Source organism: Phlebotomus papatasi, chromosome 1 (genome assembly GCF_024763615.1).
Source record: "Phlebotomus papatasi isolate M1 chromosome 1, Ppap_2.1, whole genome shotgun sequence".
In the NCBI taxonomy this organism is placed as follows: Eukaryota; Metazoa; Arthropoda; class Insecta; order Diptera; family Psychodidae; genus Phlebotomus; species Phlebotomus papatasi.
Genome location: NC_077222.1, coordinates 4,572,666 through 4,594,753, shown reverse-complemented (window position 1 = coordinate 4,594,753; position 22,088 = coordinate 4,572,666). Strand labels below are relative to the sequence as shown.

The following is a 22,088-nucleotide window of genomic DNA, read 5'->3' as shown; positions in this document are numbered from 1 at the left end:
CACCCCTTTTTTCTAGAATAAGATTTCTTTTACAACAGTGAATTGCGGAAGGATTTTTTTTAACTTTAATTAATGATTAAAATTATAATTTCTTTTTATACTGCAATAACATTATCGAGGAAATTCAACAAAAATTTAAGAGTTTATAGAGGAAACACGAGAGACTTTCCTGAGAATTGTTTGCCTGTTCAGAAATTCACAATTTGAATAAATTGGAGGAAAATGCTAATCCTCCAGTTGAGATTAAGTGTTTCAAATCGCTAACCTCCATGTTGATTGCCGTATTTTTTTTATTATTAAATTGTATAATTGATAGTGAAGAAAAAATAAACTTTATAAAGATCATAAAGAAATAATTAACCATTTCCAGCTCACTATTATTGATAAATCATTTATTTAAACAAAAAAATGAGTAAATAAATAAGAATGAAGCAAGAACAATTGTGGATTTGTTTTTGGTATGATGCAGGAGAGAAAAGTATATTTGTGGAAGAATAATTTTTTTTTTTGTGAAGTAACAATTTCTTTCCAGCTATATAGTATGTCCTATTATCAAAATTCTGGGTATTATTTTATAATCCTAGTTCTATTTTTTGTTTAGTTTTAAAATTTTTATTTTGCTATATGTGTCATTGATTAATATTTTTACATAACAGCAATATATGAATATTTTTTTTTAGTGATTTTCAGATTGTTCCCTTCCCCCCAAAAAAGATTATTTGAGAAATGAAATATCCCCCTTTTTGAGAAATTTGTCTTGTTTTTTGTTTTCGAAAAAAAAAATTATAGCGTTTTGTGATTGGCGAAAACTATACAAAAAAAGAATTTTAAACAACGGATTTGTTGCGCTTTGTTGTGTTGAACGAAAAAATCTATAGAGTCACATCGAATAAGTATTACAAATTTTGTCATTTTTACTTTGAACAAATAACAATTTTTTTATCTTAATGTATTGTATCTTCTTTTCCTAGTGAATACTTTTATTGTAGATAAAACATCGTGGATTTGAGATAAAGTAAAGCAAAAAAAAGATCTTCCTTTATAGAGAACGTGTCTAAAGTTGTTGTGTCATCAAAAAAAAAGTAAAATTGTCTCATGAGATCCAGTTGAGCAAATTGATCCGTTTTATTCGACGCACACGCAATTTAATGGTAATATAAAACAAATATAATCTTTTTGTTGGTTAAAATGAGGATTTGGCTGAAAAAGAGAAAATCATCCGGAGAAAAATTACATTGCAAAAAAAAACAGTCAACTTTTAAAGCACGGAAAAAGGCGGGATTAAAGAAAGTTTAAAGAAAATCAATTTGATTTAGGGAAAAAAAAATTGTGCCTCCTTCTCTTCTGTGTCTTCCTTCCCCTGTTGAATAGAGCGAACTAACCTTGTTCCTCTCCGGCAGGTGTGTTGTTGAGTGAGAGTGATGAAGATGAATCCCCCACTGGAGTTGTGTCTCCTTCATCTCTAAAAAGCCGGAGAGACAAATATCCCGACAACCAGATGATGAGAGAGAGAAAACCTGATGGTATTTATCACACAAAACAAACCAAAATCAACCAAAATTCTCAAAATGCAAAACCAAAAAACCAAAAAAAATTGAATGGATGGAAATTTCGCACACACAAAGAGTCAAATGAAAAATTGAGATGAGATTTTTTCCTCTATCAAAGAAAAAAACATGCCAAATAACAGAAGAAAATGCAAGATGAGTCTCTGTTAGAGTCAAAATAATAGAGAGAAAGAGCAAATAATAAGAAAAAAAAGTTAACAAGACATGGGATGAAAATTTGTCAATGTTCCCGGAAAAGCTGTTGTGATCCAAATGTTTGTTGATGTTGCTGATGAACAATGATCATGTCGATGCGCTGGCTTTAAGATTTCACATGAATTTTCCAGTCAAAACAGAAAAAAAGTCTTAATATATTTCCTATCACTTCTTTTTGATTCGCTGTCTTGATGTTTTTGATTCACAATTCACTTCTTTCTCTCTTCCTTTGTTATTTATACAGTGGATGTCAAAAGTTTGTTGCCTCATGTATGTTCGGGAAACCAGGTGCAAAAAATGATAGAAAAAATTACTTTTTAAAATTTTTCTTTTTGCAAATTAGTAGCCTGTTATCCGTAGATCTTATTTATATATTTCGGAAAAAATTATTGCATTTTATTTCATATGAAAAATTATTGTTTTACAAAAGTTGTTCATTTTTGAAAAATCAAAAGTTTGTTGCTTCATTTGAAAAGTTACTCAAAAGGGTCAAAAACATGCAACTAACATAAAATAAACCGACCATATTTTGAGTTTATGTCATTTGAGAGGCCAATGGTGCGTTTGGACATTTCTAAAGTTGTATATGATAAATAGGGTAAGGGCTCATAATTTTGGACAGTCTGCTTATAAGCATCGAAGTTCCAAGTTTGAAGTGCGATATTTTCTATACTAATTGACATTTCTTGTTACTCTCTTTTCAGAAGGGTTGTTTAGAAACTTAGCTAGCTATTTATCGTCTTATTTTTATTAAAATTAGTTTTAATACGTTTAAAAATGATTTGATGTGTAGAGGTGACTTTGGCTCTTATTTTGGACAACTTGGTTATTAATTTGGCCAACTTGGCTGTAAATTTGGACAGCTAATCCGCCTCAACAGGATGCCCATTGTTCTTCATTTCATGAACTAATCTTACCAAGTCCTCTTCCTGTTCATGTAAGGGAAACGTAGAATGTCACAGAAGCCCGGAAACTTTCCATATCATTCATTAAAGTGAGTTGACTTCGATACTCCAAGTACGTGCGGATTCGCTCATTCCCTGACCTTTCCTAGTCATCACAAAAGGTAAAACTTCACGAAATTTCGTGAGAAAAACACCTGTCCAAAATAAGAACCATCACCTTACTGGTAAATGTCTTAAAAAAATTTCCCATTTTTCACACGAAAAATCTAATTCACAAGGCAAATATCACTTCAGATCAAATGTACAAATCACCACTAACGTGAATCCACACAATTTTCAATTAATATTCAATAATATCACTCAAAAAAAGCGAGGAAACATTGTTAGTACTTCACCACAGCTAATAAGACTAAACACGAAGTTCTGTCATATTTCTCATAAGCAATTGCTCACACTGAATTTTCAACAAAGCAATTTCAACTCAAATCATATTCAAAATTTAACGTATTTAGTGTTAAAATCTTCCAAAAAGAATAAATATTTAGATAGAATTCATTATTCATCAAATATTGGAATAAAAATCCATCATTTTAATTAATTTATTTTTAGTGTCCAATTTTATCCTCAAAGTGTCCAAAATAAGAAACTGGACAAAATTATGAGCCTTTCCCCTACCTCATTAATATAATATTTGAATATTTTATGTCTAACCTTTCGTAATTTTCTATTAAATTTGGCAATTAATGACGCAGATTCATTCCGGCAGTATCTCTGGACGATTTCTCACCTTTCAACTTTTTGTAATTTGCCATTTTTAACCTAAATTACAAATTATCAAAAAATAGATTATTTCTTGTTTTCTATAATCACTTTTATATACATATATTTACAATTGACAACTTTAAAAATGTACAAACCCACCATTTGCCTCTCAAATGACATAAACCCAAAATGTAACCGGTTTACATTAAGTTGGTTGCATGTTTTGATCATTTCAAATTAGTTTTTTAAATGAGGCAACAAACTTTTGATTTTTCAAAAATGACCAACTTTTGGAAAACAATTATTTTTGATATGAAATAAATTTTTTTTTTTTTTTTTTTTGAAAAATATAAATAATATCTACGGATTACAGGGAACTCATCTGCAAAAAGCAAAATTTGGAAAAGTAATTTTTTCTATAATTTTTTTCACTTGATTTCTCAAACATGCATTAGGCAACAAACTATTGACACCCACTGTACATAACGTAAATCCCCGGAAAAATAACCTCTCTGAAGTGTCTGTAAAACAAGAAAAATCTCATTGTTGTTTTCTTTTGGGGGTGATGCTTTGCCGAGCGATGAGCCAGTGTTCGAATTTTGTTCAGAGCAAAATGAAAAAAAAATCAGCTAAAAGTCAAATGAGAAAAATACTTTTATCAAATTGAGAGAGTCAACTACAGAAAGAAAAGTATCTTCATCAATTGAGAGACGGACGTTGCATTTCATACTGAAATTTGTGGTAAAAAAAAAACATAATGAATTTTTTTCTAATAATTCTTTTTTTTAATCTTATTAAAATAAACATTAAACAAATGAAAAACTTTTTCTATCCCTTCTTTTTTATAGAGCTTGTGTTTTTATTGCAGACGAGATTGTGATTTACCCATAAGTGAGCGAGTTTTCCAGTTAAAAAAAAACATTAAAAAAATTTCACACTGAGAAAATTGAGAGAGATAAATAAGTCGAGAGAAATTGAGATAAAAAGAATTTTCATCAATTGACAGAGCATAATTCTTGGATTTGAACCGAAACAAAAATTGATCAAGTTTTTTTTACAACTATAAAAAAAAGTTATTTGTAAAAATAATTGTAAGAAGTATTGTTCATTTTTTAAATAATTCTTGGTATAATAAAACAGATTTTTAGAATAATTTTTTTTCTACAACTTTGTTTTTTCATGTAAGAAAATCTTGTTTTTTGTTGTTGCATTAAATACAAATTAATCTAATAATCTTTTTCTTCCACCTCTATATGAAAACCAATTTAATTGATAAGTAATTAATAAATACGCAAAAATACAATTTATATTTATTAAGTGTAATCAAGAGAACAAAAAATTATCTTGATGGAAAATTTTTAATTTAAAAAACAATTGCCTTCAATTTTTTATTATTTATTTTTATTATTTTCTAGATATCCTAACGTAGATTTTGTAGAACATTTTTTTTTGTTTGTAATATTTTTTTTGTCCTTCCCCTCAAAATTTGCAAAAGCATTCACTAACACTGGCATTGTTTTTCTCCGGACTTTGCAGAAAACTTTTCGTTGGCGGTCTCAGCTGGGAAACAACGGAAAGTACGTTTTGTTTATTTGAAGAAAAAATTACAGGGTTCTAAATTGTTTAAATTGTTCGTGTTGCAGAGGAACTCCGTGAGCACTTTGGACAGTATGGCGAAATTGAGAGCATAAATGTTAAGACAGACTCACAGACTGGACGATCACGTGGATTTGCTTTTATTGTCTATGCTTCGGCTGATTCGATTGACAAAGTGACAGCAGCCGGTGATCACATAATCAACAACAAGAAAGTTGATCCCAAGAAGGCCAAGGCTCGCCATGGAAAGATCTTTGTCGGTGGCCTGACAACAGAGATCAGCGACGATGAGATCAAAACTTTCTTTGGGCAATTTGGAAATGTAAGTTTTATCTTTCTATTTAAAATATTTATTTTTCAGGATGGTAGCATTTGTAATAGGGTGGAAGGAACATCTATTGACACTTTAAGAACTCGTGTCAAGACCTTTTGATACCCTACTCTGTACCATTTGGAATACGAAATTTACTAATCTTTATCGAAAAACGTAGATTAATGAAAAAAAAACGCCAGTGAAGCTCACTGGATGCAATCCGAACACCTTTAACGCCAGAAAAATTCCTGGTGACCTAAAGGGGCTTCGAACCCGGGACACTTGCATCATAGAGCGAGTGCTCTATTGAGTCTAAGGAAGCCCCGCCTAATATTAAGAGTCACGCCCTTTTCAGGTTTTAAACAAGTTTTGATGAATTATAATAGAAGAAAGCTATAAAAAACATGGAAATCGTCTTCACCACTTCGTATTGAAAATACATTTTAAAGACTGCTAAAAATTCGTAAAGTAAAATTCTAAAATTCTTGTAAAATTTCATATGGGCGTGGCCAATTTTACTGCTGTCAGAAGTAATTGTGGATTTGACTTTTTTCAGAGCTTATTAGCAATGATTTAGACTGTTTTCCAGTTATTATTCAGTTGATTATAGAGAATATTCATAAATTTCTTCTCAGTTTGACTCTTGGTTCCGGAAAGATGGGTGTGACTTATTTTTATTGCTCGAACTCTACAGAGAAAGCAGTATATTTGATCTTCCGACTTTGTGATGTGTTACCAATACTAGAGGCCAAACGGTTGGAAATAGTGACTTGGGAACTTCAGGGACCCCTCATTAGTCGACAGTAAGGGAACCCTAATCACAGCGAACAGACTGGGATTTTTTACATGGTCATTGCTTTTTTACTCCTTCATTGCTTTTTTACACGTGGAAAAAATATCCAAAAAATTGAGTCATCAAACCAATTTTTGCATCAATTTGATCTTTTTCCATTCTCTGAGACAATATTCTGTAAAAAGAAAATGATATTTTAGTAAAATTAGCCAAATTTAAATACCTTGAACAAAAAGCAATTGCACGGTCAATTGCTTTTTCTTGACAATTCCATATCACATAGTCCGTTAACATTCTCTATTTGAATTCACTGTTCGAAATTTCATCGACCGCCATCGAAATCAGCTGATGCCAGGAAAAATCAAAACAAAGGATATTTTACTCATAAAACTCTTGTGAAAACTTCTGAAATACATTTAAAATGAGTCTAGGCTTAGTGAAATTAAAGTTTAGTATAAAATACATGTGAATAATGTGTTTTGAACAACTTAAAATATTTCCCGCCTTGTACATTTTACTTACACTGGATGGAGCTGTTCTCAGTGAGTTTTCTAATCGAAAACAATGAAGGTGTCATATTCATTTCTCCATTGCTTCTTTGAAAATCGATTAAAAGAGCAATGGCCCAGTCTGTTCGTTGCTAATCACATCGAACAGACTGGGCTTTTTTACATGGTCATTGCTTTTTTACTCCTTCATTGCTTTTTTGCACGTGGAAAAAATATTCAAAAAATTGAGGCATCAAACCAATTTTTGCATCAATTTGATCTTTTTCCGTTCTCTGAGACAATATTCTGTAAAAAGAAAATGATATTTTAGTAAAATTAGCCAAATTTAAATACCTTGAACAAAAAGCAAAAAGCAATTGCCCGGTCAATTGCTTTTTCTTGACAATTCCATATTACATAGTCCGTTAACATTCTCTATTTGAATTCACTGTTCGAAATTTCATCGATCACCATCGAAATCAGCTGATGCCAGGAAAAATCAAAACAAAGGAAATTTTACTCATAAAACTCTTGTGAAAACTTTTGAAATACATTTAAAATGAGTCTAGGCTTAGTGAAATTAAAGTTTAGTATAAAATACATGTGAATAATGTGAACTACATTGTTTTGAACAACTGAAAATATTTCCCACCTTGGACATTTTACTTACACTGGATGGCGCTGTTCTCAGTGAGTTATCTAATCGAAAAAAATGAAGGTGTCATATCACTTCTCCATTGCTTCTTTGAAAATCGATTAAAAGAGCAATGGCCCAGTCTGTTCAATGCTAATAAGTTCAATACTTGGTCCACTTATGTTTTGACTATTCATCAATGACCTTCCATCTGTATTGCAAGGTTGTTCGTATCACTTGTATGTAGATTATTTGCAAATATATTTTTTGGAGGGTGTCCCTTCAAATCCTTCGTCAGCCTTCGATCTAATGAATGAGAATTTATCTAAAATTGAGTATTGGTCGTCCAGTAATGGAATTCTCTTAAATTCTAAAAAATCACTGGCCCTCGTTATCTCTAAAAGATCTGCTAACTTTCCTGTAAGCCCTCTGTTTCTCCACGGAGAAATCATTCCGTTTACGGATCAGGTTATAAACCTTGGAATCATTTTCAACAGAACCCTATCATGGTCAGATCATGCTTTTTCCATTTGTCGTAAAATTATTCTCTATACCCTTCGACGCTATCGGGACATCACATCTTATGAAGAAGTAAATGCCGCATAAAGAGCGCATTAAGAGATATCGTTCCCGAAACTACACAATCGTAATCGTAGAAATTTAATAGCGGAAAAAATGCGATTCAAACTTTTACTGGAACTTGGGAGGATCTCTGAGCGATGGATTTGGGACTCTCTAGGAGCACAGGAGGTCCCACGGGGTAGAAATACTGAGGGAAATCGTCTGTTCCGGGAATAGAATGTGGAATTATGACAAGTTGTAACGAGTGCAATACCCGTTGAAATCTATGCTGATTTTCACACTGTATTTCTTAAAGATTGGACTGAAGGACTGATGACCACAAGGGGAGGGGTGGTTATTGTGGGGCCACTATTGGCAGAAAACTGCTTTTTGGAACGAAAATCTGAGGCAAAATATGCACAAATAGAATGCAACTCAAAGTGACGCCACGTAAATTTTAACACTGGATTTTTTCATAATCACTCGTATAAAATCTTGAAAATATGCACTAGCAGGATTTATTTCACTTTTTTCTTGAGGGATTGGGTGTTTTTCGTAAAATTAAAGGCTATAAAACTCAAAAAACCAAAGAAAATACTCACCGAGGTGGATGCTTCCAGCAGCTGTCAAATTATAATGGCGGTTTTACACGTTTCTGATTACACGCACCAAATTTTACACGATGCAGAATATTTACCACTTTTTAAGTGCACTTGAATAGTGGTAAAAATTACATGTTTGAATTACACGCTGAAAATTTTTACACAAATTATTTTTTACACAAAAATTGCCATTTTAATAGTGGTAAAAATCAAAATTACAATTTTTGAGTGGTGTAATTTAGAAATTACACGTTATTTTTTTTACACGATTTTTTTTACTGTGGTTCCAATCGGTTCTGAACCGGTAATTATACAGTAGACTCTCACTCAATCGGCTCTTTTTCAATCGAGCGAAAAATTTTGTTGACAATTTTCACGTTTAACTATGAAGCTAATTTGCTCAAATTCGCTGTAGTTCTTCCTATTTTATCGTGATTCTTTATAATTGAGCGCTTCTTGTTGAATTTACAAAGGCTTTGACGCTCAATTCTATCGCTAAACCGGATGACATTTTGCCCTAAATGCCCAATTGAGAGAGAGTACTGTATGCTCATAACCGATAAATAATTTTTATTCAAAATTCAATTATATTACTCCTGAGCTGTATTTTGGCAATGTTTTGAGTGATTTATAAAGCGGTTTTAAATCGGTTAAAGTCTAGTAAACAGTAAATGATACGAAAGTACTGTTGAGATATAGCTTCTAAATCGGGAGTAATTTATGGACTTAATACACTGAAGCAAGGGGGTGACATTACCTCTGAAAAATGCGACCGGTTTTAGTGTAATTTTTTCCCTGTTTTCGTACACATTTCACGAGATATCTTCATAACCACGTGCACTGAAGCATCCGAAACGATTAAATATCTGAATAAAAATTCAATATTACAAAAAAAAACAGCAAAATGTTCTGCTCTTTTCTTCTCAACTAAATTATTTATTATAATTTCTTTGTTGTGCAGATTGTTGAGATGGAGATGCCATTCGACAAGCAGAAGAACCAACGGAAAGGTTTCTGCTTCATTACCTTCGATTCGGAACAGGTGGTGAGTGAACTGCTGAAGACGCCCAAGCAGACAATTTCAGGGAAGGAAGTCGATGTGAAGAAGGCCACACCAAAGCCAGATAATATGCCCATGGGAATGATGAGGGGTGGTGGCCGCGGAGGACGCGGTGTTCGTGGTGGTCGAGGAGGTTAGTGCCAAAGAACTGCATCTGTAATATTTGATGAAAGCGGAGAGTCTTCATGTGGGAAAATGTCTTTTTTTCGTTTCGTTCTATGAAAATTTGCTTCTCATGTGCTTCCCGCCATCACTGGCTCATCAACGTCCTCATCAGGTGGTTATGGACAAGGATGGGGCAATCAGGGCTACGGCGGCTATGGCCAGGGCTATGGCTATGGTGGCTATGATAACTACGGAGGTGGAAATTACGGTGGTGACTACTACAGCGGAGGATATGGTGGATATGGTGGTTACGATTATACCGGATACGGAAACTATGGTAAATACCCGAATAACACCTACTATTCACAACAACATCAACATAAGAATAATCACTAGAAAAGAAAAAAAAAATAATAATCGGAAAAGTTTTTTTTTTGCTAAAGAGAATGTGAAAGCGAAAGATTCTTTTCTATATAAGACTTTATTTTATTTTTTTTTTTTTTTGAATATTGAGAGAAAGGGTTTGCGAGAGAAAAGTATATATAGAAAGTTTTTTATGAGAGAGAGAGAGGGAGACGTTGGAAAAGAGAGAGAGAGCGAGAGAGTTTGATTGAGAACGGAAAAGAAGATTTTTTTTTGCGAAAGAACCGTTTCGTATAATTCTTTAATTTTCCCCTTCAGTTCTTTACATATCACTCTTAAAACATAATTTTTTTTTTAACTTTAGAGAGAATTTTTTTTGTATCGTAACAATTTAATAATTTTCATTTTTCGTATCTAAATGAACTTTAGTAATTAACAATAATAATTTTTTTTTGATTTTCTTAGGCGATATATTTGGAAGTAGATTTCTTTTGTCGTAATTAAAATATTTTTTTTTTTTAGAAATAATTACAGTAATCTTTTTGCCTTAAAAATTTATGTCGTTGAATTTTGGATAAATTTGTTCTATTTTTTTGGAAAAAAGAGAAATAACACAGAATAAAATAAAATAAATTACGGGAATTATACAGAAAAGAGGAAGAGAATGAAGGATTACATTTGAGATCTGAGGGAACAATTTAGTCAGGAAGATGGAGAGAGAGAGACAGAGAGAAAGGGTGAAGGGAAGTTCAGGTGCGCACCATTAGTTTTGTTTCAAAACATTTTGAAGGAAAGGTTTTTGGCAACGATGTTTGTACAATTGGTTTTTTTCTGAAAGATTTTCCTACTTAAATTTTACGGAAAAAAAACACCAGAAATATCAGTTCAAAAACCTTTCAATCAAAGAAAAAGTTCTCAAAACTGAAAGTTTCAGCAATTCATCTAGAATTTTGAGCAACATGCAGAGTACATTTAGTTTTGTAAACTAGATCTTATCTTCTAAAGTCAAGAAAAATGAGCAGAATGGACACAAATTCGCATCTTTTATAGAAAAAAGTTACAGAACAAAAGTTATGGCTAATATTGGCCTACGCAGAACAACTCATTGTTTTGTAAGATTATTTTTGAAACTACAACAGTGAACAAGGAGATTTCAATCTAGATTCTTCTTTTCTTAAAATATCAAGCAATAGATTTTCAAGCAAAAATTATTTTGTGTTGCTCTGGAATGAGTTCGAGTAATTAATTAGTCGGTAAAGGATCTACCTAAACTCATACACTGAAAAATGAGTTTTTTGTTCGGGACACTGGTGTCCCATTCGTCCTTAAAGGAGTAATAAAATAATGTTATTTGATTATAGTACAAAAAATAAATAAAAGGTTTCTAAGCTACAAACCTTGGAAGGCTAATAAAACTTTATAGGTCATTAATATTACAAACTTTGCTCCTAGCAGGTCATGTCCCTTCTTGCAATATGTACTTTTGCATTCCTTATTAACCAAAATAGTGTTGTACAAAAGGGTTTTTCTCTAACCTATCTTGAATTTTGGGACAGCTCAAAAGAATATGAGTCTTCCAGCTCAAAATTTCATCCCAATTTTTTTGTTGTAATATCGACAATTATTCACAATTAACCCAAATAACTGTATTCAGCTAAATTATAAAAAGGATTTTCTTGTAAAAATGACTTATTATTATTATTATTATTTTATTCCACTCAGGCTTGTAAAAATGACTTAACTCTAAGGAATTAAACAATTTTCACATTAAAAAAACCTCTCATTTTCTCTACATGAATTTTCGCCGCATTTCGAAAAATGCCAACAGGCACCACCAAATTCACTTCGGTTTTTCTCTTATCTCAAGCCTGTTTTAGAGATTACCCCGGGGGGGGGGGATTCTGTAACTCTGTAAAGTGAGATTCTGTAACTTGCGGTAGCTTCATGTGAAAGGATCGCTTTGAGGTTATATGCTTCACTTGTCAATTTTTCAGTGAAGATGTTATCACTCGGTAAAGCCAGTGAAAAATTTTTCCATATACAGCTTAAAAACCAACACTACATCCTTTGTAACACCCAATTCTAGTGTTTTTTTATAGTCACTTAGCTGAAATATTGATGAAAATCTTAAATTTACGGAAAATTTCAACACACTTCTCTCGCTTCACGCAAAGTTACAGAAGCAGTCGTGAAGGGAAGCTCGTGAACCTTTCACTAGAGTTAGAGAATTCCTACTCAGGAGGGGAATTCTGTAACGCTCTGGCAATGCCATATGACAAATTGGATTCGAATCTTAGGAGAGCTTTTTCGAAAATGCGATTCAGTAGCCGTGACATTGCCATTTTAGCTCACGTGGCATTGTCAGAAGTCACGTATTTAACATTTCTGACATTTCAAATGACAATGAAATTTGTTAAACAAATTAACAAATACGTACTGGATTTTCATAAAATTATCATGAAAAGGGATTTCATTAAAAAAGTCAATGAATTGCATTTTCGAACTCATATGATATGACAAAAAAAGCTCGAATGGCATTGTCAGGTTTCGAACTCACGCGTGACAATGCCACGAAAATGACAGAATTTCCCTACATGTCGACATTTGAACATGTTTGAAAATCCCGTTAAACCATTATTAATAACGGGTTTTCAAGGTTAAAGGCTAAAAAAGGCTCTAGACTGAACCGGTTCCAATCAATTTGCGCAGGTTCTCCATTTTTATCACTTTTCTCAGCCAAAACACAACCTTTTTCAATATTTTTTTCAGAAATGAAAAGCTGGCGAAATTCTCTTGAAACGTCAAAAAAAATCAAAACAAAACTCAATTCCTATTGTGACTAACTTCATGTCGAAAACTTGACATTTAAATCCGGGACACGCTTTAATTCTGTGGGATCTTTTAAGTGATTTACAAATCGGTTTAACTCGGTTAATAAACCGGTAAACGGTAAATGATGCGAAGGTAGTTTTGAGGGATAGCATCTAAGTTACGAGTTCGAGCACTTCGCAAAGCCTGCGACGCTTTGCCACCCCTTTTTTCTGTGTATGATAATTTATATCAAGGATACTTTTACAAACAAACTTTCAAATTAGTTCACGACCAAAATGTTTGTTATAATTATTAATGAGCTACAAATCTCGGCCTCCAAAGTTTGTAACCGTATAAACCTTTGTTTGCAATTGATTTGAATTGCAAATTTGTCTGCTAAATTACAAACCTGCAACTTCAAAACTTGTTCAATGTTACAAATTTATCTCAAAGTTTACAAACTTTTGACAAACTTTTTGTCTCTGTCATTTCGAAATGAGTGAAAGCTGGTTCTAGTCATCTCTTTCACTCTCACAGGAAATTTCGCAAACATGATTTACAAAACAAAAGCTACTTTGCTCTGTTCAAAATTAGTGCATTGTTCGGTATCTTTTTGTTTTGAAAACGTATTTTGGCAAAAGGAAAAACAAAAATAATTGTGCGTTGCCTATTAGCGTGAGGTGTTAAAGGGGAGGGAAATGTCGTTTACAAATGAGAAAAGAAAATGCATTTGCAAAAGTGAATGTATTTTTTTGTAAATATTATTTTAATTTCGTTTTTGTACAAAAAGAGACGAGTGATGAAAGAAAGAGTATAACAAAAAAAAATTAGGCTAATAGGGAAGAACGAACACTGAGTGTTAGTCGCAGTTAATTCAATGTTAAAAATTGGATTAGTGCATTTAGTTTTTTTTAAATAGAGAGACGAACAAAAGGAAAAAGAACATGAAAACAACTCAGGAATAGCATTTTTTTTTAAAGTACCGCAAGGTGCACAGTGCCTCTGATAAATTATTGAGAAATACTTTCTAAGGATAATGGATCAACTGTTTTTTTATCCTTATCTTTAAGTATGGCTCTGAATAATTTTTGAGAAACTGTATTATTTTTTTTTTGTTTCTGTATTTACCTCAAAATATTCGTTTTTTTTTTATCTTTCCTCTCTCAGCTAAGATTATTTTTCTCTTAAATAGATATATATATTTTTTTTTAATTTCTTTAAATCCAATGAAGAGTTTAAAAAAAAAGAAGAAGAAATAGCAAAGCAAATACTAATCCCAAATATTTACAACAAAAAGAAATATTTTCATATTATATAAAATATCTTTTTTTTCTCCTTTTTATCTATATTCAAAGATGATAAATATTTTCTATTTATATTATATTTACAGATGATAGAGAGAAAAATGTGAACAATAGTAAGAGTTCTAAGAGAGAATATAGACCATATTCATATTCAAGGAAATAGATGAGATGAGAGAGAAAAAATATGCTTAAAAAAAAGAAAAGAAACAAAGCAAAAAGAAACGAGATATGTTTGCAATATCCGCAAAACAGAGCCTATATATTTTTAAAAAAAAAAATTAATGAATTACAAAACTGAACAATATTAAAAGAAAAAAATAATAATAATAGAGCGTAAAAAAAGAAGAGCAAAATATCAAATCAAGCTTAATGAATTAAATAGAAGAAAGATTATTCAAAAATTCAACACATAAAATTTAAATTTATTTTTTTTCACATTTGGAAGTATTTGGAAGGAAAATACTGAGAAATTTTGCTAAACTCTTCTTGAAAAAAAAAACAGTTTAAAAAAGAGAAAAAAAAACAGAAGAAGAAGAAAGAAATTGTCAGAATTTTTCGTTTATAATTTTTCATACAAAAAGATATTTTTTTCTTTCTGCATGGTTCCAATGTTTAGATTATAATTTCATTTCTTTTTGTTTTATTATCAATGTGATACCATATATTCCCCTAAAATGTGCCACCTTCATTCAACTATTTCTTTTGAAAGCGCGCGCAGCTTTTTTTTCTTCACCGCGAATTTCCATTGAGATTTATTCTCAGATTTTTTTTTGGTTGTTTTTAAGTTAAAAAATATATATTTTGAAATATGAATTTAATTGATAAGAATTTTTGAATTAAAAAAAAAATGAGTTGAAGAAAAACACAAAGTTCATTTAGTAGAAAAACGAAAAACAAAAAAAAACTTAAAATTTTCTTTTAGAAAATAACTTGAAGTATTTTATAGCGAAAATAATAATAATAATATTAATAGTGTGAATTTCTTAAGAAAAAGTTAAAACCACAAGAAAAACAAGATTTGATGTGAAGTGAAAAACAAATGTTAGGTGACACATTTTTTCGTGAAAATAAGGTAATAAATAATATATGGAAAATACATTGTGAAACATTGGGCTTTTTTAACGTCAATTTATTTTCGAGAAACTTTCAAAAAATTAATATTGGAAAAGATTATTTAGTAAAAAAAAAAATAGAGAAAACTGATGAAAAACCAACAGCGAAAATATTGTTAGAAAATGCATAGAAGGAAAAATAAGCAAAAATAAAAGACAATGTGTTTGCCATATATTTATTTATCCTTGTTTTCTTTCCGTTTTTACTTTACTCGTTCATCATCGAAATTTTCACACATCGCACAACCTTTTTAATATAATTAGTTCTTAATATCTATTGGGAATTTTTTTAGTCCTTAATTTTGAGATAAAAAATGTTTTAAAAAAAGTATTTTGTATTTAACAAAAAAGGTATCGCTTTGATTTTTTCATTTGCCAAGAATATTTCACTATTTTTGTCATACTGTTAAAAAAAATAATAATTTTTATTGACCAAAGTGCTGCATGTCCTAATAATTCCAAAAATGAAAGCAAAAGGAGTCCAATAGGATAAGATTGGATAATTTGGAATGATGTCTAATTTAGAACTTTGAGAATTCCTAGTACTTTTAGATGTCAAAAGGAAATAAAAAACGAAGAAGTACTCTAGAATGTAAAGTCTTGTACTTCTTCACGGTTTTTCCTTTTCTCTTTGATCATCTGACACAGTGAGAAAATCTCAAAATTTTAAAATAGACATGATTCCGAATTACCCGTTCTTACCCTATTTAAAAAATTTTGGTAATTTAAAGATTTAAAGATTTAAAACTACTAAAGAAAAATCTAAATTTGTAAAATACCTAGTCAAAAAGTTTTTTTTTAATGATCTACACAGGATTCTAATGTCTCCGGCACACCTTTTAAATCAGGAAATTTTCATAAAATCAAAATTCACTGCTACCCCTCTTTCTTTCTCAAAAGATTCGCCTAAGTCTATCCCACTCTTTCGGTCTCAACTCTCTGTTAGCACCGGGATTGCCCAGTGCTAACAAAGAGAAATCCCAGCAAAACCCAAAAAGAAGAAAAATACGTAAAAATTGTGCCAAATATTATAAAAATTGTGAAAAAAGTGTGAAAAATAGTGCCCCGTTCCCTCTTATGCCCTGTTATAATCCTGATCCTGACCAAATCCCTGAACGAGTCTCAGAGAAAAAATTGCAAGACTTGACCACTGATGAAGGCTTGGAGACTGAGCCGAAAGCTCTGGAGATAGTTCATGTGTTTCCCTGAGTGATTGTTTTTCCCTGACGACTTCCGGATTTCCCTAGTGTTGATTGTTGACATGCAAACCTTAAGAAAGAAATGATGTGAATTTTGACTTTATGAAATTTTCCTGATTTAAAAGGTGTAGCGAATGCGAACATTTTATTTTTCTGTTCCAAATACTTTTTTTCTTTATTATAATTTATCTCAGAATTACGGAATTTGTGTCATGTAAACAAGAAAATTAGTTGTACATTTTCTTCATTTTCTTTTTAGATTTTATTGTTTTACAGCTGAATGTTGAAACGGGGAATCAATTAATTTTACCATAAATTGAATATTCCACTCACTCAGAGCAAAAGTGGGCTATTTTAACAGGGATATGTATTTGCAATAGGCCCTTTTGCTTTTAACATCTGAAATGGTCTTCAGAGCTGGTTTGTCGACATAGCTTTACTATTTTAATTAAAGATCTTCGAGAACTGGGCTAAACTTCAACCGGCTTCAGACCTAAAGCGGTCTTCAGGCTAGTCAGCCCAATTCCTGAAGGCCTGAAAATCCTGAATATCAACCAATTTTATTGTTTTGTCAGAATCTAATCACAGCGAACAGACTGGGCTTTTCTACATGGTCATTGCTTTTCTACGCCTTCATTGCTTTTTTACACGTGGAAAAAATATTCGAAAAATTGCGGAACCAAACCAATTTTAGCGCCAACTTGAAGTTTTTTCCGTTTTCTGAGACATTATTCTTTAAAAAGAAAATGATTTATTAGGAAAAATTTGCCAAATATAAACACCTTGAATTACGAGCAAAAAGAAATTGGCCGGTCAATTGCTCTTTGCTCTTTTCTCAAGGTACTTATAAAATCAGAAATTTTTACTAATAGGGTAAGTGTACCAAATTCCGGCCAGCTTGCAATTCCGGCCACATTTTTTGTTCCTCGATTTTTCATGAATTTTTGGTTTTTACATACTTAGAGATACATTACGCATTGCTTTAGAGATTATACACTGCAAATTTTTTCCACGCGTAAAAAAGCAATGAAGACGTAAAAAAGCAATGACCATGTAGAAAAGCCCAGTCTGTTCGCTTAGGTATTCAAAAAGTAATAAAATTGCTCGCTTTTAAAGATTTTGAGACTAAACAGTCCTAAAAGTTATTTTTCCCAGGACATCCATTATTTTCATTTGGGATTTAGCACAGGTGAGATTTGCCGATAATGTCTGGAGGACGAAGAAGACAATATTTACATCCTGTGCTATTGTCCGGCATTTGCAATACAGAAGATATCTCTGGGCTCTGTTTTTGCCCTGTTTCGTTATTAAAACTTTCCAACTTGGAGCTTTACTGTGGTTTATTAAGAACGCCAAGATAAAATTCGAATAAGTGAAGAGGATGGATACAATAAACTGACTAGTCGCGATTCCCAGTCCTAAGACCAGCTCATGACACGTAATACTGATATTGATAACATATCGTCGGTTGGATCACCAACTGGGTTATTTGCTTTTGCTTTGTATCTGCATTAGTTGGAAACGACACAGTGCAATAAATGCAGATAGCTCAATTTGCTGATCCAAATGACATTTACGCGAATCAGACGATTCCTGCGAAATGATGTCCAACTATTTGTTCGTCCATCCTTATGCCTCCGGCACACCTTTTAGATCGGTAAAATTTCATAAAAACAAAAGTCGCGACCCTTTCTTTCTCAAAAGATTTGCATAAGTCTATCCTACTCTTTCGACTCCAAATTGGACTGAACTAAATATAATTTGATGTGATGTTCAAAAAAAGAAGAAGAGTGCGAAAGAGTAGGACATATTCGCAGAACTTTTGAGAAAGGAAGAGATGCGAATTTTGATTTTATGAAATTTTCCTGATCTAAAAGGTGAGCCGGAGCCACTAATATTGTCTTCAAATCTAGAAGCTAAACAATTAGGGGATAAAAACTTGGGATCTTCATGGACATTTCCCTGGAAGATTATCGATATTCCTTGTTTCGACATTCAGTTGCTAAAATCTCCCTATAATCTTGCAACCATCTGTAGTATTTACTGATTTCTATTTAATTTTTTTTTAATGGAGGGAAAAATGTTAGAATTATGCAGTCTGTGGAAAAGAATTTTCAACAGCGCATTATGCCCAACGCACAATAACTTTTGGTTTGTACAGATGTTTTCGAAACAGCTTATAAGAGTGAGTGAGATGACTAGATCTGTGTCCATTCGCTCTGCTCTCATTGAATTGTCAAAAATATGTTTTCAAAACAAAAGTTTTTGTGTGCTAGGCATTATACTATAAGTGCATTTACTTTTCTATTGCAAACATACTTTGGAAAATATAGTGATCGAGATGACTTACCCAATTTCTCGTTTTCTAGCTGAAGTGTCAAATCCACGTGAATGAAATCTAGATCTAGTCATCTCGCTCAGTCTTATAAAATTCAGAAGCATGTCTACAAATCAAGAGTTATTTGGCAATGCTTACTATGCCAAACGCACAATAACTTTTGCTTAGTAAACATGTTTTTGACATTTTTAAATGAGGATGAGTGAGATCTAGATCTAGTCATCTCGCTCTTTCTTATGGGAAATTTTGAAAACATGTTTGCAAACAAAAGTTATTGTGCAATACTCATTAGAATGCTGAATTATTGACATTTTTAGTTGATAGTGATATATTTCAAAAAACAAAAATGCCAAAAGAAAACAAATTTCAATTTTTTGACCAAAGGAAACACTCAAGACCTGTCTTCAGTTTCTTGCTCAGAGTTTTTATTAAATTATCCACTATAGTTTATTGAATTTATTTTCTATTACATAAATATTTATTTTGCTAAAAATTATTAAAGTAAAATGTCTGAAGATTTCTTTTTGATTGAAATTAAATTTTTGCAATGCTTTTGAGACATTTGCAAAAGAAGACAAAGAAAGAAAAAATAGTCTAAAAGAGACTCCTTTTTGCCCAGACTATGGTGGCTATGGCGGTGGTTATGACGGAGGCTACGGGAATGGCGGGCGCTCTGGAGGGCCACGGGGCAAAGGTACTGACAGAGATTTTCCATCCTGCAATGGCCTTTTTTATTGCATAATCCACATAAAAGCATAAAAGAAGACAAGTACAAGATGAGATGATTTGAGAGAATAATTTTGATTTGATAAATTAGAACAAAAAAAAAAACAAGCAATTGTCGGATTTTCTTGCACCCAAATCTTGCTTGAGTGTGCATTTTATCACAGAAACAAAAAAACATTTATTTTACAAATTTTATTTATCTTTTGAATATCCTCTTTTATCTCATTCTTGCTACTTTTTCGAATTTTTGTAACACTTTTTCTTTCAAACAGTAATTATTTCTCTTTTATTTTGTGTTCCTTAACGAGAAAGTGTTTGTGTTTCTTCCTCTTTTCCATTATATTTATTTGATGTTTAACTCATTGAGCAAAATTTTTCGTTCAAAAAATATATTAACTATCATTTATTTGTTTTTTTTTTTCTTCCAAATTATTACTATTGCTAAAAATGTCTTGGTAAATTTGGCATAAAAGTAATGTGTCGAAAAGTCGTTTTAGACGAGTGTGTGATTTGGTGTTGGTATTGTTTTAATTTATCCCCTTGGAATGTTTCCCATCCTCAGACTGATTTTAACCTGCAGCTTTGGTAGTTACACGGTAAAAAAGGGATAAGGGGGGTAATATTTACCCAATAGATGGCTTAAGGCCTCTACACATTGGGAGCAATTTTCGTTAAAAATCATATTTTTGACAGAATTTTGACGTTTCTACCTACAACAGTGCAGACGATTTCCTTCAAAAGAGACATTTTTGACGAAAACTGCTTGCAATGTGTAGACACCCTTAGTGAGAAACGTAGTGTGCTGAACAGACTTAAGGTGTCTACACATTGGGAGCAATTTTCGTCAAAAATTGCGTTTTTGACAGAAATTTGACGTTTCCCCCTATAACGCTGCAGGAAATTTCCTTCAAAAAAGCAATTTTTCACAAAAATTGCTCCCAATGTGTAGAGGCCATTATGGCGTAAGCTGAGAGATAGCATAACGTAATTATAATCAAAATAATGATTAGACTACTTTCCCATCAGTTGCCGACTAAGCCGTCTCTCGGCTTAAGCCGTAATAACATATCCTAAACTGAAAGTCATCGATTGTTTAGTTCTTCAGATATTCCCAAAAGAATGGTTTCTGGAGGATAAGAAAATTCATGTAGAGGAAATTTTAGTGTCATTTGGAGTCCTTATATCAACTTACGGAGGATAGTGAGAACATTTGAAGTCGATATCATCATCCATATGTCCAGAAAATAATATTTTTTGGAAAAATTTGCGCTAAGCTAGAGATGTCGTATTTTTAAAAAATGGCTAAAATAAAAAAAAATTAGGTATTTAGAGGAATCGGATCAGGATGTCATCTATGACCGAAATGTAGTCCTAAGTGGTATCTATTGTGTGCTGAAGAGAGTACATTGATATTTAGTTTAGTTTAATTTATATGATTTTTTAAAATGCTCCTCTAAGGTATTTTTTTGAGAATTTTTAGATAGACTTGATTTTTTTGCACCCAGGGAATTTTTCTACAAAAATCAAGTACATTACAAAGTTGAAGCACAACTAATTACCTTTCCAACGGACCTAAACTTATTAATTTATGTTCACTAGAACTCGCGATATAACGGATAATATAAGGCAAAGCAGAGAAAATATAAAAAAAAAATAATAATTAACAAAAATTGAGACGTCTAAGAACAAAACCAAAAACATTCTTGATCAGGAGACTCGACCCTATCAAACGTACCATGCGCGATCCGTGTACCAAAAATCGTGTTGCATAGTGATATTGATTTAGGGTTGAAGAAACGGGATCAGATGTCTTCGTTTTTTACACCTATGATTTTCCCAATTTCTCTTTGAAATCTGTCTTCGGTAATCTTTGTTTTTTGGACACTTTGTCGTTAGAAATCTCGTATTTCGTATATTTTACATTGATAACTTCCCAAAGCACAGAAAATTTCCCTTTTCCCCAAACGCGATTCTGATAATTACAGCTTGAAGTTTGAATTTAAACTCAGACCCGAGGCGCATAGCGTTCTTGACCTTGTAAAACTGCAATTTTATTATTGTATTCGTTGATATGCTTATGTGAAATGTATGGCAGACGAAATGTAAAATACGAAATATCCTAAACTACGAAGTTTCTGCAATACGAAATGTAAAATAGGAAGATACTGTAAACCTCCAGAAGGAGGTTATCTCCTCATAAGTTTACTTTTGTAGAAGAAATTAGGGCATTTTTGAAAGGCAGCTTTGAAATAGGTATTATTTTCCTATTTTTAAATGGAATTGAGCTATATCATAAAATAATTTAGTTTCACAATCTGTTTGTCGAACTAAATTATATCAACTTTATTTAAAATTAGGAGAAATATTCGAATTTCAATGCTGCCCTCTATATATATTTTTGGAACTTGCTCAAATGAGCATTTTGTTCTTACATGACAATAACCTTGAAGCATACCTTAATTTATTTGCAAGGTCAAAGGTAGGGGAAAGCGCGCTACCTTCGGACAATTTTTTTTCTATGTGCTTTATACGGCCTTCAAATCTAAGGCTTAGCCATGAGGTTTAACATCTATAATTTCTTATAAGTCGAAAATTTTTGGAAAATGTTGACTTAGAAGTGGATTTAGGGGAATTAATCTATTTTAATCTGAAG

At 31.9% G+C, this 22,088-nt stretch overlaps 1 protein-coding gene and 1 long non-coding RNA gene across 9 annotated transcripts in view; both read left to right on the top strand.

The window, feature by feature from the left end:
* The window catches only part of LOC129798509 (RNA-binding protein squid), a 29,641-nt gene that overhangs the window by 5,000 nt on the left and 2,553 nt on the right, over nucleotides 1-22,088 (top strand). The window contains exons 2-7 of one of the 8 annotated variants that reach the window (XM_055841698.1): nucleotides 4,967-5,007; nucleotides 5,074-5,348; nucleotides 9,379-9,610; nucleotides 9,755-9,919; nucleotides 14,147-14,173; nucleotides 19,329-19,403. In XM_055841698.1, the coding sequence (XP_055697673.1) occupies nucleotides 4,967-5,007; nucleotides 5,074-5,348; nucleotides 9,379-9,610; nucleotides 9,755-9,919; nucleotides 14,147-14,173; nucleotides 19,329-19,403 (815 nt within the window). Of the gene's footprint in view, nucleotides 1-4,966; nucleotides 5,008-5,073; nucleotides 5,349-9,378; nucleotides 9,612-9,734; nucleotides 9,920-14,146; nucleotides 14,174-19,328; nucleotides 19,404-22,088 lie in introns of all 8 variants that reach the window. The other 7 variants (XM_055841697.1, XM_055841700.1, XM_055841702.1 and 4 more) reach the window with 7 other exon arrangements.
* Nucleotides 2,488-4,554, top strand: LOC129798528 (uncharacterized). Its single transcript, XR_008751425.1, has 2 exons — nucleotides 2,488-4,171; nucleotides 4,279-4,554. It is a non-coding gene; the product is annotated as an uncharacterized LOC129798528 (long non-coding RNA).